At 43.4% G+C, this 17307-nt stretch overlaps 2 protein-coding genes across 6 annotated transcripts; one reads left to right on the top strand and one right to left on the bottom strand.

The window, feature by feature from the left end:
* Window positions 355-7749, bottom strand: LOC110432961. Of its 4 annotated transcripts, none has more exons than XM_021454309.1 (6): window positions 7430-7749; window positions 3876-6117; window positions 3644-3710; window positions 2916-3547; window positions 2337-2456; window positions 355-631 (listed from the first exon to the last, which is right to left on the bottom strand). In XM_021454309.1, the coding sequence occupies exons 2-5, from the start codon at window positions 3885-3887 to the stop codon at window positions 2373-2375; spliced, it is 795 nt and encodes a 264-aa protein (XP_021309984.1). In that variant the 5' UTR covers window positions 3888-6117; window positions 7430-7749; the 3' UTR covers window positions 355-631; window positions 2337-2372. The 4 variants fall into 4 exon arrangements, with proteins under 4 accessions (XP_021309984.1, XP_021309985.1, XP_021309986.1 ...); XM_021454310.1 differs by lacking the exon at window positions 7430-7749 and having other exon boundaries at window positions 3876-4103; window positions 5015-7359; XM_021454311.1 differs by lacking the exon at window positions 7430-7749 and having other exon boundaries at window positions 3876-4037; window positions 5015-7359.
* LOC8062070 (uncharacterized protein PB18E9.04c) lies at window positions 8158-11142 on the top strand. Of its 2 annotated transcripts, none has more exons than XM_021452796.1 (6): window positions 8158-8799; window positions 8920-9132; window positions 9631-10291; window positions 10396-10490; window positions 10602-10664; window positions 10760-11142. In XM_021452796.1, the coding sequence occupies exons 1-6, from the start codon at window positions 8331-8333 to the stop codon at window positions 10780-10782; spliced, it is 1524 nt and encodes a 507-aa protein (XP_021308471.1). In that variant the 5' UTR covers window positions 8158-8330; the 3' UTR covers window positions 10783-11142. The 2 variants fall into 2 exon arrangements, with proteins under 2 accessions (XP_021308471.1, XP_002462708.1); XM_002462663.2 differs by having other exon boundaries at window positions 8162-8799; window positions 10605-10664.

The raw sequence follows: 17307 nt of genomic DNA, 5'->3' as shown, positions 1-17307 counted from the left end.
AGCGGCGAACCGGCGACCTGTCTGCCGTTCGGGCTCGTCCGCTTCCGCCCGTCGCGAGGCGCATCGGCGGGCGCGCAGGCGACGACGAGGAGATATTCACGGCTCACGCGCCGCTGCCCCCCCAGCTTTTCCGCTCGCAATGATCAGGTGCCATGCGGTTGCGCGTTGGCGCCATCAGGAGAGGGGACGTACCTGAGGCGTGCGCTGTGCTGTGCCGCAGCAGCTGCCGGCAGCGTCCTCAGGACATGGCCCTCATCTATGGCTTTATGCGCAGCGCAGCACGGCCATGAGCTAGCCATCGACGCGACGCGGATCGACACGGGCCTCCATGCATTACAGGGGAAACGATCACGCAAACGGATAAGCAGAGGTTTTATTAAATTTTTTTGGCATACCGCGACGACAAGACAGTGGCAGAGAATGGCAGCTTACAAGATCACACACACCCCAACAGTTGATTTATACATGCAAATAAGCAGGAGAATATAGGAAAAGCAGAATGCTATTCATGCTTCGGTGGCGACGAAACACAGCAACAAAAAAGGGAACTTCCACATTGTTGACGACGACGACTATCCATGGGTGCTTCTCTCTAGGAAGGAATCTGTGAGTCATAGGGATCCAATGAAACCTGCGGAATGTAACAGCATAGAATCATTCGATCAGATAAAATCGCCTCACAGCAACATAATTCAAATGTTGTTACCCTAATAGTCCATGAAGGCAGCATCTATACGTTAGTGTGCATCCTTGCGTGTTATTGATCGCAAAATCTTACGATCATCTTAAAGAACTGAGTGCAAAATATGAGGCATGAGTGCCACACCACTGCCTATGACCATGCAAAGGTCTAAGAGTTTCAAGGCTACATATAATTCTCCTTCACAATCTAAGCTTCAATTTGTCAAAAGTTTTTGGATACCAAGACCAAGTGTTAGTCACCTAAAATTGGACCTAGGCCATCCAAACAAGGGGACTAAGCACACCCAACTAACAACTAGGACTAAGCACACCCCAACTAACAACTAGTCCATTAGTTGACCATACCAGATTGAGAAATGAGGCCATGCCCTCCCACCTAACCTATGTTCCGCCTTTCTCTCTCCTCTCATGGGCATAAGAGTGTTTATCTAGGAACACTACTAGCTACTTAGCCCATGTATCCGAACAACATTGCCATCTAACTTTTAGTCACCTAAGGGCACCTCTAGTGGTCAACTTTAAGTTAGTATTACTGAAGCCAAAATACTTCGAGCTCGGGAGAAGAGAAGAGCTCAGATCTTTGTGCGTCCGAGAGACATAACTCCTCTCTCTCTCAACAGGAGTGAGAATATATGAATAAAGTTCATATATTATTGTAGGTGCACTAACAATTCGTTCTAGTAACTAGTAGACTAACAAATGTGTGAACCTACCGTTCTGCAACGAAAATGCAGAACCCATTGTATACCACAGATTGTAGTGATGACACAATGCATAGGAATAGCCTAAACTGTGATGATGTATCATGAGAGCGATGCAGCCAACTGATCCAAGGAGTTGGCCCACAATATACATAATACAGAGGGAGAATTGGAAGCTTGCTATTGTTGGACCGAATCCATCACCTGGCCAGGTTGATATCTCAAGGAATGAATGGTCTAGGGACATATTATCAGAACATGATTAGTTGCCTGTCGGCTAGCATTTTCCAGGACATGCTTTTCATTTTGCAGTTTCAATGCTAGGTGCAGGCAGTGGTACCACACCATATACTTATTTCGCTTCTAAGGAAGCTCTGCGACATGGCAGAGGGGAGTGCCTTCTAGTTGGACCCCATGCTTTCTAGCTACTCACTATGTGTTCATTTTGTGTCACTCTTCGAACTACAGAAAGTTCCATAGTAGGATTAGAGACACAATCATCAAAGAAACTGAATAATTCCTAAGCAATCGAATTTATGTTACACTGGTTTTTTCAGATTGCCATCAGTTTCATCATGAGATCCAAATGCACATGGAAAGGGTAATTATTCTGTAATAGATGAAAACACAGAACGAGTGTTACAGCTTTACATGAAAACAAAAGGACACATCAGATTTTGAATCATAGTGTACGCCACAAGCAGCAGTTAACAGACTGAGCTGTGAGCTCCTAATAAATGGAGGCAATATATGCTACATTTTTCTTGGGTGATGTGTTATATTTGGTGCAAGCAGCTGCTAGACTTTCTTGTGAGATCCAAGCAAATGGAGGCAGTGTAGACAATTTTATTTTCAGTACAATCTATTAAGAATCTAGGTTTGTTCAACAATATATGTAATTCAAAGAACAGTTGAAAGGACATTCCAGATTACCAAATAGAGAAGCAAATTTGTCGGCAAGAATAAACATCATGCAGTAAGGGGCCCCTCTGCATTGCTACGCCCATTGAGCTGCTCTGGGTGGATCTTCTTCCCCAACATCTTCCTCATGACCTACTTAGTTTCAAGACAACCAAAAGCAACAGATGAATTGCAGGTTAGTAGTCATTCAGCGTCAAGATAGGTTAGATACATCATGCTTGCTTAGCTAGCCATCATATTTGATCCAGAGTAAGAAGCTAAGTGGCATGGAATAAATAACTCAGACCACTTCTAGGATAGCAAGAGATGCATAATTATGAGGAGCTATGCAATTCTGCCAGTTTAGGACATATGGCACAACTTATTAGCCTATAACATATTCTTTTCATGAGCTTCTGTTCTTTCTGGACGAGTATGCCTTTAGGGTGTAATCATATGAGGGTTCTTATATCAGATGAGCCTGGGGTACTTAAAATTGCTACAGGGTGTAGATTAAGTTAGCAATCAATCGGAGTAGAAAGATTCTTGTCAATATTTGAAATATGATATTTGCAACGGACATAAGGTGTGGGTGAAGAAAGCAAGCCATACCCGACTTAATTTTCTTGTGGCTTTCAGTGGTTTTGGTGGTGGCTTCCTTGGTTTCTTTTGATGCATCTTGTCCATGCATGATGTATGCTTTGAAGTGGATGCCCCAGCAACATGGATGATATCCTGGCAACTATTCTCCCCTGGAGCACTTGATGAGAATACTTCTGCTGCAAATAAATCAGCAAGTGTAGTTCTTACTTTCTCCACCTTCTCTACCATCAGAAGTGGTCGCTCCTGGATATTAACAGCTCCCCCATCTTCCACCTCACGCATCAGGATTTCTTCTGTTACAAAGCATGTAAAGTTGTCTTCTTTCATTGACAATGAATGCATCTTAGCAGGCTCAACAATAGGCAATACTGGTTCACATGGCTCTGTTTCCAATGCAACGTCTTCTTTCACCTGATCATTCCTGGGTTCCTCATCATCTATATCTTCCTCAATTACTCTCTCATCACCCATGACGAGGAGATCTTCTTCTTCAATGCAAGCCTCAGGACAAAATGAGTCTACGTGATGTCCAAGTGTGCCAATTGCAAGTATACCATTAAGAAGCACATCACGGAGCAAAAGGGCTTCAGTGTCTTTCTCAACCACACTATGAGGCACAGAGTCCTCCCTATCCTCCATGGCTGTTGCATTATTCCAAAACAAAAGTCAACAAAAATGAGAACAAAGAAATGTATATTAGATCACACAAAAGAGAGGCATCCTAGGAACATGCTTACCCTTGTTACCATGGATGGTGCAGTACTCAGTATTAGGATGCATCCTCCAATTCAGCCAATGAAACACCTGGCAGTGTCATGACTCATGAGAACATGTAGATCATTAACAATATGGGCACTTAATACAGGAATAGCGACTTCAATATCATGGGTCAACAGGATAGAGAGAAACTGCAAAGACAACACACATCAAATATTGACAGAGGGTGCATCATAAGCGAAACTGAATTACCTTTAGGCCCATGTCTCTGGAACCAATCTGAAATCACAGGAGAGAGGCAGACAGTAGCATTGACGAGCCTCGGAGGCATGGCATGGTTTTATATGAAGAACTAGCCCCATAATTGAATGGTCCAGGAGACAAAAGATGGAGTTTTGGTTGCACTGGCTTGGCCTGACTCAAGTCAAGTAAATTCTTTCACTGAGGTTGATATGCGAATGTGAGATTCCCAGCTACATTCTATTCAAAGTAAGAAAAGGGCAGAGATTCACTGATCACAGCAGGAGAATGATTTAGAAAGACTCCAGCTGACTCAATCAGCCACCACAATGTGGCACACTGCATGTGCATGTTGTGGCCCCATTGACATAATGGATCATGCCTACGTGGTGACAGATACCATGCAAACTGCTAGCAAACTAAACAAAGAAGTAATCACAGAATCATGACATGGAATGAGCAGGTCCATCAACCTATAGGGACTAGAAAGAGAATAGTTTTCAACAGCTGACAAATTCCAGATTAAGCAGGTGTCGATAGTCAAGAATTATATTGAAATTTAATCAGTTCATCTGATACTTGACATATGTACAAATATGTTCACCATTCCAGCTTTCCCAAAAGATGTGATGCAGCACTGACTCTATCATTTAGCAGTAAACTGCACACGCTTTCATCCTCCTCTTATATATGATTTGATGCAGGAGCCACTTGAAATGGCGACAATGACATAAGCAGCTGCTGCCTGCTGGCAGCAGCCTGTAAGTTAGCACTTGACAACATGCTACTGTGCATCTAATGGCAGTATGGCACAGACAAGTGCCGACCACAGCTGCATGTGAACAAGTAAAGACTGGCAGCAGCACCGGTCTGCAAATTGTAGGCTCGTGTAGGCAAAAGTTTCCATTAGCAAAGCAGCTTCCAAAAATTCACTTCAGGGATCAGCCTCAGAACAAAATTACTTTTAGATCTTAACTAACAATGAATGTGAAATTAGTTTTCATTAATTCTCTTATCTCTGAATACCTTCCTGCATATAATACAGTTAAAACCAAGCATTGGGGATGAGAAAAGTAATACTACGTTGATCATGACTCATCAAATGATCGAAACAATAATAAAAGTGCATATGTGAAGGTAAAGTGGTAAACCTTGTCCAGGTAATGGTTCATGAGGCACTTTCCCAGCACCAACCTGCCACAACTAAGCATGGAGAGGAGACATGTGTCTTCTTCCTGAAGCCAGCAAGATCCTGTAAGCCATGTGCGTCCATCACGATTGATGGGTGAAGAATAAGCACCCTAGGTGCATGCTGTCGAGGCTCATAATAATGAAAATATCTGTTCTGCATCCTTCTGACTACAGAAGTACAGTAGCAACCAATCTGACGACACATGTTTGTTATGCAATGATGTCTCCCAGATCCATCTGGCTTGGCAATTTATGGAAGACCAAAATAGTAATGTTTCAGGTTACACACAGCTCAACTATTTACTGAATAAAGGTACCATAAAATGATTCTGTTATGTGACTACATCAGAATATAGAGAGTAGATCACTCTATATATAGGATGACAGCTGAATGGAGAATAACTAAGGCTGTGCAGCACTTCATCAAAAACTGCTTTTCATCCCAATGTGAAACGGGCATTCCGAAGCGTTGATCCAGGTTTATGTTTAAATCTTGGATGATTACGAATGATAGAGATCAAACACAAACAGATGTAATCTATGCCAGTCCTTATAAAGGGTATGAAACTAAAGCAGGAAGTGAAATTCATGCTCACAATGAATTCATGAGTTATGTATCCTACAAAAGATCAGCGTAAATAGGTGAAAACCAACCTATGGATTGGGAATAATTATTTTGGTGCATGTGATGAAACTTTGAATGCGCAGGAAGAAAAAATCTCTGATGAATCTAAGGTATCATTTGTATTGCATGTTACTCCAGAGCAAGCAATATAATTACTGATCTCATATATTCTTCACAGAAGCTATTATCCTGGTAGGAAAGAGACTCAAAAAACTCGCCTTAAAGTAGCATGCAGAGCTCCATGGACAAGGTGCCACCACCGCTTGATGAGGGTGACTCACGGCCTCATGGGAATAAGAGACCCGACCAACGGGTGGAGTGGGCATGGCTTTGCGTCACCACCAGCGACCAGTGGAGTTTTGATTCGCTAAATCTGTCCCCAAAACTGCTACTGTCTTCTATCAACACTTGGTTGCTCATCTGAACTTTATCAACAATCTGACATCAACATAAGAGCTTCAGCAAAGATGAGGTGAGGATAGATCGTGATGTCTGCATTCAGTTTCAGGCTTTCAGCGATCCAGCAGGTTAAGATAGAAAACCTGGAAGTCAATGATTATTAGAGATATGTATAGTCTTGTATCTTGACTATATATATGAAATCCACCCCTCCCTAATGGGTCTGAGGTGTTCCCCTAATTCTCTACAATGACAAAAGCAAGGGTTGAGCTCGTGGAATGCAAGCCTATGAACAGATATGAACATTCCAAGCTCAAAGTCGGCATGCCTGGATAATATGATAACTTGCAGGATTGTCCATTACAAGAAAGTGAAGAAACAAGGAAGCCACGGAGCTCTAGTCTAATACAGTGGGAGAATCTAATACATGGACTCATGCCTGTTTTCCTGTCAGATTATACTGACATCTCTCAATATCACCTACACAGAGGGATACAGAACCAAATAAGCAAGCAGTTCTCTTCCTCTGAAGAAAACAAGGTGAAGGATGCTTCTAAAATCAGCCCTATTGATAGAAATGGACCATGCCTATCTGATGACTGTTACCATGCAAACTGCTAATGCATCAAATGCTTGAGCAGCACCATATGCGTAAATTGCTGGAATGCAATATAACAGACACAGGACAAGCAACGCTCATTAGTTGCCAAGGCTGTCAAAACATTCCAGCACACACAGTCTATCAAATGGTCAAGTGAAGAAGGAAGGGCCATGCTCATATCACGTGTGGGACACCAAAAGGGCCTCTATTCCCTAGCATTTCAGACCATGAAAACAATTGTAACAGGACCAGAAAAGACAATCTATCATCTACATTTTACTCGACCAAAGGTGCAAACTAACCGGAACTGTCATACAAAGCCCATGTCAATCAAGTTCTGGTGATGCTCAGAACATACATTTTGGAGGAGTTTCAGCAGCAAATTTTCTCCCAGCTACAACAGCGGATTCGCCAAACATCCAAGGGCCAAAACAGCTTAGTAAGATTGCATCTACCCAGAACAACATGGTGCCCGTTCTTCGTGTTGGCGTGGGGTCTGCTCTCTGTGCAGCAGTGTGGGAGGCTGGCTGAACGCGAGTACATGCAGGACAGGACGGGATGCTCTACTGTGAGCAACCCACCAGCCATAGGAAACGAGTGCATGCAGTACAGGACAGGTCCGCTCTACTGTGAGCGACCCACCGGTAATGGAAACCATCACGGCATGGGCATCGTTCGCTGAGCAGGCAAAACATCGAACAGGCTGGAAACACCAAGCGCCTCGCAGTGGATAACAGCATGCCATCATACCTCATCGCGCTGCTTCTCGAGGCGGCGAACCTCCTCGCGGGGCGAGGCGTGCGGCGACCTCCTAGGCGCTCGATGTCGGCGAGCGCGGCGCGCGCGCGCGCTCAACGCGGCGCTCGGCGTCCTCGACGCCCTCGAGCAGGGCCCGGTTCTCTTCGCAGTGCAGAAGCTCCTCCACTTTCTCCCCCACCGCCGAGCTCAGCCAAGACGCCACGGCAACGGAGCCCTCGCCGCCCCCGCTTCCGCCTCCGGGCTCGCTCCTGAGTGCCGCCCTCCTCGGCTGAAGACCTCACGCGACGCGAGCACCCCCATGGAAGCGGCAGCGGCGCCGCACAGCAACCTGAGCAAGGGGACCCGTGGGTATGCATATATGCGTGATGGGCTGCTTCTGCACGTGCTTCAGTGGGCCATGGCCCGTCTGTCTAGCTGGACCACTTCATCTCCTGTTGCCTTTTTTTCTTATTTCCAGCCCATCCTATATCTGGGCCGTCATATTTTGAGGCCTCATTTCCTTCCAAGCCAGACCCGGGCCGAGGCTTAAGAGCATCTCCAGCTATCCTACCCATGGTGAAAAATGGAAGGGAAACGCGGGGGACGGGAGCGGGAACGGGGAGGACGACGGGCAGGTGAATGAACCGCGAACCATTCGATTCGGTCGGGTTCGGGTTGGGTTGGCGCCACTATTTGCCGTTTGCCGCGCGCGCCCTTCCCTCCCATCTTCTTCCCTCGTTTCGTTTTCTCCTCCACTTTCCCTCCATCCCCGCTTCACAAAATCACAGCCCCCAAACCTGCTTGGCCGCTGCTTCCTTCAGACGAGATCCCCAATCCACCACATCACTCGGATCCCGCAGCCTCCACATCCAATCCAACTGAAGAAGGCCACCCCCGCCCCGCACCACCAGCCATGGCGCCGCCGCCGCCCAATCCCAAGCCCGCCACTCCCCCCGACTCTTCCACCAGCAAGAAGAAGGTCACCCCCGCGGAGGTCGCATTCCTCGTCGACCGCTACCTCGCCGACAACGGCTTCAACGCCGCGCTCGCCGCATTCCGCTCCGACGCCGGGCGCATCTACAGCCCCACCAAGAAGACGCCCAAGAGGCCTCCCATCCCGCTCGCCGACATCCTTGACGAGTACATCGCCCTCAAGGGGGCCAGCGTCGCCATCGAATCCACCATGCGCGCCATGCAATCTCTCGTCTCCACATACTACGCCTCCTCCTCGTCCACTCCGCCGCCTGTTCCGCCCCACGTCAATATGAATATGAACATGATGATGATGCCTCCCCTTCCCCCGTCTCACGCCGTTACCGGTGCCCAGCCGTCATCGCCGCCGCTCTTCTTCGCGCCGAATTCTTCGTCGCCTCCGTCCCAAGGTATTGCGATTGCCGCGTTCGGCCTTTGCTTATGCTTTCTTCTATTATGCTTCATTTACTGTATGTACTGCGATGTGCTCTTCCTCAATTCATTCTTTGCTGCTGCTGCTGCTGCTGCAGGAACCGCCGGACATGCCTCGCCTCTCATTCATCACTACGCTCATGCATCCACCGCAGTCCTTGTCCACAACTCCTCCGCAGATCTGTCCACCCAAGCTCCCACCTCTCTGCCCACTAATAAAAAGAGGAAGGCTTCAAAGTCTTCAGGGAAGACCACCGCTTCAGCCTCCAAGAGATCCTGCATTGCTCCTGCTACAACCACAGATGCAAAAGGTACACATCTTTCTTTCACAACTTGTCACTTTCCGTTCTAGCTCCTTCAGACAGCCTTAGGTCTTGTTCGTTTCATCCCTAAACCATGGGGATTAGGAGGGGCTTGGACTAGAAACACAGGCGCGGCTTTGCTGCGCCCTCCTTGGACCTGTCCATATATATCCATGTTAACCACCGGAACTGGAGGAAGGAATGGAAGTGATTTGGAGGTATCTCCCTTTCTACAATTGAGAGAGAAAAAGAAAGGAAACACCAAGAAACGAACAGGGCTTTAAGCTGTTTGTATCTGTATCATTGACAATTGATGATGAAGCATTACTACCTGTGCTTCTCTGCTAATTCTCCATTGCACATTTGTTAATCCTAACAATCTTTCCTTCAAAGTTTCTTAAAAAAAAGGATTTCCTCTAGCACTGTATATATTTATCTATTTGAGAAATAAAAACCATTGCATTCTGCAGATATGTTTGTGCTAACATTCTAACTTCCTAATGCCAGGTAGAGCTGTACCTGTAGCCTCTCATCTGTCGAAGGATCAGAAGATGGCTTCTGCTGCCCATCCAACTTCTGTTCAACATTCAGCTATGACAAAACTTCCACTCCAAACTTCATCTGTTGCAAAGAGCTTATTCAGGCCACTTCCACCTCCAGCCCACTCTTCTCCATATACGCCGCAACAAAGCAACCCTGTACAAGATCAGCCTGCTGCTTATCCATCTGCAACTCCAGCGTCTGCCGTTGCAAATGCTCATGCCCAACAGGACATTGGCTCCTCCCAATGCTCTATAGTTTCTTCCAAGACTCTCATCGTCAGTCCTCTCAAAGGGAGCACGTACTATGCTGTTGAGAGGAGTTACCATGTCAGCTCCCCCTTGAAACCAACCATCCGCAGCTCCCCCTTGAAACCAACCACCTGCAGCTCCCCCTTGAAACCAACTACCCGCAAGTTGGACTTCGATTGTACTGAGCCAGGTCCCAGTGATCAGATTTATGACAAGACCTCTACCTCCTCTGACGAAGACAAGCAATATGACTTTGACATTGATTTCACAAATTTTGATATATGTGATGGTGAATTTTCGTTTTCTGAGCTGCTGCTTGACTTTGATCTTGACAACGAAGGTGTTCTGAACCCTTCCACAAGCGCTGAAGTTCAAAGGTATAGCATATCTGTTTTCTTTCTGTCAGTTTTCTTTCAATTTTTAGTGTTTGCAAAACTATGCATGCTAAGATGTGTTCCTTGTGCATGTTGAACAAATGCAGACTAGAGCCTGTTGGTCATATGGCAGAAGATCCTGTTCTACCTGATTCAGTGAAGCCAGTGGCAGCAGATTCTGCTGAAGATTTGAATCAACAAGGTTTTGACCTTTCTCTAATAAGATGCGCCAATGGCAATTGGCTGTTTCCTTTCTTGCCCTCTTATTCCTATCATCATTTTTTTTGTTATACTGACTAATCCATTTCTCAAGCAGGAGCAACCTCTGTTACTTCTGTCAGGGCTATTACAAAGAGGATAAAGATTGTCAGCCCTGGTATGTACTCATATGACTTGTGCTTCTCCAGTTCTCCTGCTTCTAAGCATCTGTTGCGATTGATTGTTAATTATGTATCGGTTGTTTCATTGCAGTCAAGGGCAGGCCAGCTTCTTAGAGCAGCAGGTAGAATTTCAGATCACCAAATCAGGTGCAACAGCACGTGACTAACCGACATTCCCTAGATGGTCTGATAATCCATGACAGTAGTTGTGCGTGACCAACTGCCCTGCATTGAGGGCATTTTCAGCACCGAAAGAACTAAGTGGTGCATCTGCTTACTGTAGCATGATTGTAATGTTATGTTGTTTTGCTGCGTCTGTTAGCGATTTATGTTCATGATGTAAAGGCTAATATTGCATTGCTACTTAGTTATCATAAGTTTGCTGCTCAGATCGTGCCCGTCTATTGACTACTAGATGTTCGGCCCAAGGCATTTCGTGCCTTGTGCTGCTGTTATTCAGAAGTTGTTTGCACATGTTAAGCAATGATGTCTCCCAGACCCGTCCGGCTTGGCAATTTATGGAACACCAAAATAGTATTGTATCAGGTTACATACAGCTCAACTGTTTACTGAATAAAAGTACCATAAAATGATTCTTTTACGTGACTACATCAGAATATAGAGAGTAGATCACATAATTTAGTAAATTCTCTATATAGATGACGGCTGAAACGGGCAGTCTGAAGCGTTGATCGAAGTGAATGTTCAAATCTTGGATGATTACCAATGACAGGTAGAACACAAACAGATGCAATGTACGCCAGTCCTTATAAAGTGTGAAACTAGCTAGGAAAATTTTTGGCTTTGACTACTGTAGCACTTTTGTTTGTATTTGGTAATTATTGTCTAATTATAGACTAATTAGGTTTAAAAGATTTGTCTCACAAATTATAGGTAGTCTGTATAATTAGTTATTTCTTTTATCTATATTTAATGTTCCATATATGCATCTAAAGATTTGATGTGATAGAGAATCTTGAATTTTTTTGAAAACTAAACAGGCCTTAAAGAAGGAAGTAAAATTCATGCTCACAATGAATTTATGAGTTATGTATCCCACAAAAGATCAGCGTAGATAGGAGAAAACCCAGCTATGGGTTGGGATAATAATTATTTGGTGCATGTGATGAAACTTTGAATGCACAGGGGGGGAAATAATTTCTGATGAATCTAAGGTACCATTTGTATTGCATGTTACTCCACAACAAGCAATATATAAATATATAATTACTGATCTCGTATATTCTTCACAGAAGCTAGGCCTTGTTTAGATCCGACTTTTTTTTGGATTTTAACATTGTAGCACTTTCGTTTTTATTTAATAAACGTTGTTCAATCATGGAGTAACTAGGCTTAAAAGATTCGTCTCACGATTTACAGGTAAACTGTGCAATTAGTTTTTGTTTTCAACTATATTTAATGCTCCGCAAGATTCGATATGACAGGGAATCTTAAAAAGTTTTTGGTTTTTGGGGTGAACTAAACAAGGCCCTATTATCCTGGTAGGAAAGAGACTAAAAAAACTCGCCTTAAATAGCAGTGTAGGACAACAAGAAAATGTAGAACCACACTATCAATATCAACTGATATTAAGGTACTCAAGGGTTCTACCATTCCAGCAGAGCAAGGCCTGCTGGCAGTATAGTTCTGGAATATGTGAAAAAGCTTTTAGAGACACATTGCCTGGTTTTACATTTAAATCTCACAAAAGCAAATGCAGCACCTTTTTTGGTTGGGCATTATCAAGATCTCTCCTAACAGTGTACCAGAATGTGATTCCAAACAAAGCCACCATATGAAACAACCGATAATTGAAGAATACTTGTGGCAAATTTCGACTCCATATCTTGTGCAAACTTTTGAACTCCACACAAAGATATGGAAACCTAGACAAAACACCAACTATAGAGGAATCTGCGCAGCTTTTACAGATTCTAGTTCCACATTATTTGACACTGCTTGTCCTGACACATCTCCAAGGCTTCCTTCCTAAAAACTTGAAGGAATGCTGAGTTTCATCAACCATTTCATTTTCTTGTAGCAAATTCCCGCTGGGACTCTGCAATATCATTTATGCAATGAAAAATTGTAACCACAAAAAAAAAAAAGAAGAAGAAGCATAAAGCAATACATAATCATGTCTTTCCCAGCATGTCAGGAATATATTTTGATGGAGGCGGAACTTTATTACTCCCTCCATCCCAAATTGTAAGTCATTCCAAGAATCTTGGAGAGTCAAAACATTTTTACGTTTGACCAAAATTATAGAGAGAAATACTAAGAATTGTAACGTAAAGTGAGTATACTATGAAAACATAATTAAGAAAGAATTTAATTATACTTAGTTGGTATCATAATAATAATTATTTTATCAAAAGTTTGACTCTCCAAGATTCTTGGAATGACTTACAATTTGGGATGGAGGGAGTACCATATAGAGTTGACAACACAACCAATAATCATTCTTCCTTCAATGTCATGGGGCCACATAACCAATGATACAGATACTGTGTGCTTGCTCAAAAGATAAGGTAAGCCTCATTTAAATTAATTTACCAGACTGAACGACATTATTGCAACAAGTTTTTTTTCTTTCTAAAAGAGATTAGAATGAATATCAACCTTGATGTGCACCACAAACGATGATGAAGAAAGCAAACAAGATGTAAATTCCAAGTTATATATATATATATATATATATATATATATATATATATATAAAATGTTTGGAGGATATGTTGAACAGTTGGACCCAAGAGGAACCAGTGGAAGGCAATAGAGCACATGACTTCTTTAAAATACCATTTTTTTTCATGGTGTATACATAACCAGACCTGAGCATGGACTCTTTAGCTGTCTAAATCACATGCACAGATAACACCAGACCTGAGCAAGATCCTATAGTCTGTCTATTAAACTCCCCCGAAGTCATTGGTACCACATTAGCTCAAATGCAACAGCGGCATCCACAAAACAACTAAGGGCCACACAGCCGCACTAGCTTAGCAACATCTCATCAGCTATGTCTTGGCTGCGGGTTCTGTGCAGCACTGTAGAGGCTGGAGGGCCAAGACAGGACATACATGCAGGCCAGGTTAGGTTGCTCTGCAGTGAATGATCCAACCGTGGGCATCGCTTGCTGATAAGGAGAATTCCAAACATGATGGAAGCAGCCAGCAAGCACTTCGTGTTAGATAGTGGCATACCTCGTCATGCTGCTTCTCAAGGCACACGGCAGCCTCCAGGTGTTCGATGTCGGTGGACACAGTTCATGTGCCATTTCCTTGAAGATCTCAAGCAGTGAATAGTACTGCCCACTCCACATGACCGTGCACCGCCAAACACAGCTACTCTGCTGAGCCGCCATGCCCCTCGCTCCCGCCCTCCTCGGATGTCAGGATGTGTACCACATGCAGAGCTCCATGGACAAGGCATGTGAATAAGAGACCCGACCAATGGGTGGAGCGGGCATGGCATTGCGTTGCCACCTGCTACAGTGGAGTTTTGATTCACTAAATCTGTCCCCAAAACTACTGCTGTCTCCTATCAACACTTGGTGGCTCATCTGAACTTTCTTAACCATCTGACGTCAACATAAGAGCATCAGCAAAGACGAGGTAAGGATATATCGTGGTGTCTGCATTCAGTTTCAGTAATCCAGCAGGTTAAGCTAAAAGAACCTGGAAGTCAATGATGAAAGCAAGGGTTGAGCTCATGGAATGCAAACCTATGAACAGATAAGAACATTCCAAGCACAAAGTCAGCATGTTGCAGGACCGTTTAGTACAAGAAAGTGAAGAGACAAACAAGGAAGCCACGGAGCTCTGGTCTGATACAGTATGAGAATCTAATACATGGACTCATGCCCGTTTTCCTGTCAGATTATACTGATATCTCTCAATATCACCTACACAGAAGGCTACAACAGGAACAGGAAAATTCCATCCAGATTCTAGAAACCCACACAACTGAGGGAATACAGAACCAAATAAGCAAGCAGTTCTCTTCCTCTGAGGAAAATATGATGAAGGACGCTTCAAATGATATATGAAGAATATAGTTCAGCTAAAATCGGCCCTATTGATAGAATGAACGATGCCTATCTGATGATTGTTATACCATGCAATTGCAAACTGCTAATAAGTTAGTCATCTCAGGATCATGGCATCAAATGAGAATCCTACCAGGATTAGAGTGAGAATGGTGTTTGACAGCTGTACAATTTCATATAAAAGACCACCATACGCATTAACTGCCTGAGCAACATCAGATGCGTTAGTTGCTGGAACACAATATAACAGACACAGGACAAGCAGCGCTCATCAGTTGCCAAGGCTGTTAAAATATTCCAGCACACACAGTCTATCGAATGGTCAACTGAAGCTCCATTCCCTAGCATTTCAGACCATGAAAACAATTGTAACAGGACCAGAAAAGACAATCTATCATCTACATTTTACTCGACCAAAGGTGCAAATTAGATGCTAACCGGAACTGTCATGCAAAGCCCATGTCAAGTTCTGGTAATGTTCAGAACATACATTCTGGAAGAGTTTCAACAACAAATTTTTCTCCCAGCTCATGGCCTGACAACTGACATGTAGTATGCATGCAAACATAAATAACTCTGACATGACCCTAGAGTGCCCTGACTCCCTGAGCAGGCGGGCCGGGTTTTCAAATAGAGAGCATGGTAGCCCCAATTTTTTATATTTTAGCCCTTTTTCTAAAATAATTTTACATTTAGCCCCTTATATGACATAAACTCGTTTTTGGACCTTAGGGGTCGGCGCCAGAACTCATGGCTCCGAGGTAACATATCTCGGCGCCATAAATCTTGGCTCCGAGGTATTTGACCATGCACAACAGAGCATCCTAGGTGGTACTGACGTGGCTGGTACCTCCGAGCCACAAATCTTGGCTCCGAGGTCGGAGCCACAGATCTTGGCGCCGAGCTTGGAGCCGAGATCTGTGGCTCCGACCTCGGAGCCATGGATCCTGGCGCCAAGCTTGGCTTCTACTTGTCCTTTTTACTATTTCAGCACTTCCATAACGTAAGAATAGCCAAGATAGAATTTAACTTTGTACTCGATAATTCTTCGCTACAAACGTTATCAAAATACATAAAGTGAAGGCTGGCATCAGCTTCGGCCTTCAGCATGTACACCAAACTAAGGTTTTTGGTAATTAGCATAAGCAGACATATATGTATATATTTACATAAGATTGTACAAAAATTATCATTGAATACAAGCACCCAAAGTTTCAGATTCAACATATTTTAAAATAATTTCAAGTAAAAAAACTCTAAATATTACACTGAGAAAAATAGCATCCTGTACTATTTGAGCACACAATCTTACAAGCTGGTAAGATTTTTTGAATTTAATGAAATTTAAGAAAAAAAAGTTGGCTCTAAACTAAAATTGCACTCTTTCTGTCCTAATTATAATACATTAATTTTGCTTTGTTCCAAATTTTAAATTATTTTCTGACGTTTTCGCAAAAGAAAACTATTGTTCTGACGGCCGTAGTAGATTTTTCTGATCGGTTGACCCGTAGAAAATTAGATTTGATAGGTAGTTAGACAATGTAGTTAGCAAATTATTTTATATAGGTAGATAGAAAATTTAGATAGATGTTTAGTTAGGTTACTAGGCAATGTAGTTAGACAATGTATTTGAACTGTATGAATTTTGCTTATTTTGGATGTTTAGATATTTCGACATTATGTAATTAATTCTATAAAGGGTAAGAATCCGAGAGGGAGGCAGAACAAATGAGAGTAAGTTCAGGCAGAATCCAAGCTCGGCGCCAGGATCCATGGCTCCGAGGTACCAGCCACGTCAATGCCACCTAGGATGCCCTGTTGTGCATGTCAAATACCTCGGAGCCAAGATTTATGGCGCCGAGATATGTTACCTCAGAGCCATGAGTTCTGGCGCCGACCCCTAAGGTCCAAAAACGAGTTTATGTCATATAAGGGGCTAAATGTAAAATTATTTCAGAAAAAGGGCTAAAATATAAAAAATTGGGCATGGTTGCTCCTTTAGTAATGATCTTGGGCAATTTGTTATTTAAGAACGTGCTACAGCAGTCCACTAAATGTATACTGAAACTGAATATCCACAGAACCAACATATTTTCATCAAGGCCAGACTTTCATACCTGGAATTTGTTAATAGAAAACCTGTCACGGTACAGAAAGAGCAAGCACAAAAATGTCACCCACTCACCCAGATCCATCCGCCTTGGCACTTTATGGAAGACCAGAAAAATACTGTATCAGGTTAACACTGTTCAGCAGCTAGTTGCTTCAAAGCAATTACGATTTGTGAATTGACTGGAAAACCACTAACAGACAAGCACAGCACAGCGAACATTAATTAATGTAAATGACAGACAAAACATATACTGAATATAGATACCATGCGATGCTTCTACGTGACCATATCAGAATGCTGACTCACTGAGACAGTAGATGATCACAGGGTGTAGCGAATTCAGTTTATACCAGGATGAGGATTGAATGAACAACAAACCAGGATGTACTGAATTCCATCTAAAATCCATCAAACTCCATGTGGAGCAGGTATTGTAAAGAGGCATTCCAGCATACGTCCATCTATTCTAGTCATA

This window comes from Sorghum bicolor, chromosome 2 (genome assembly GCF_000003195.3).
Source record: "Sorghum bicolor cultivar BTx623 chromosome 2, Sorghum_bicolor_NCBIv3, whole genome shotgun sequence".
NCBI lineage: Eukaryota > Viridiplantae > Streptophyta > Magnoliopsida > Poales > Poaceae > Sorghum > Sorghum bicolor.
This window is presented reverse-complemented; position numbering and strand designations above follow the sequence as displayed.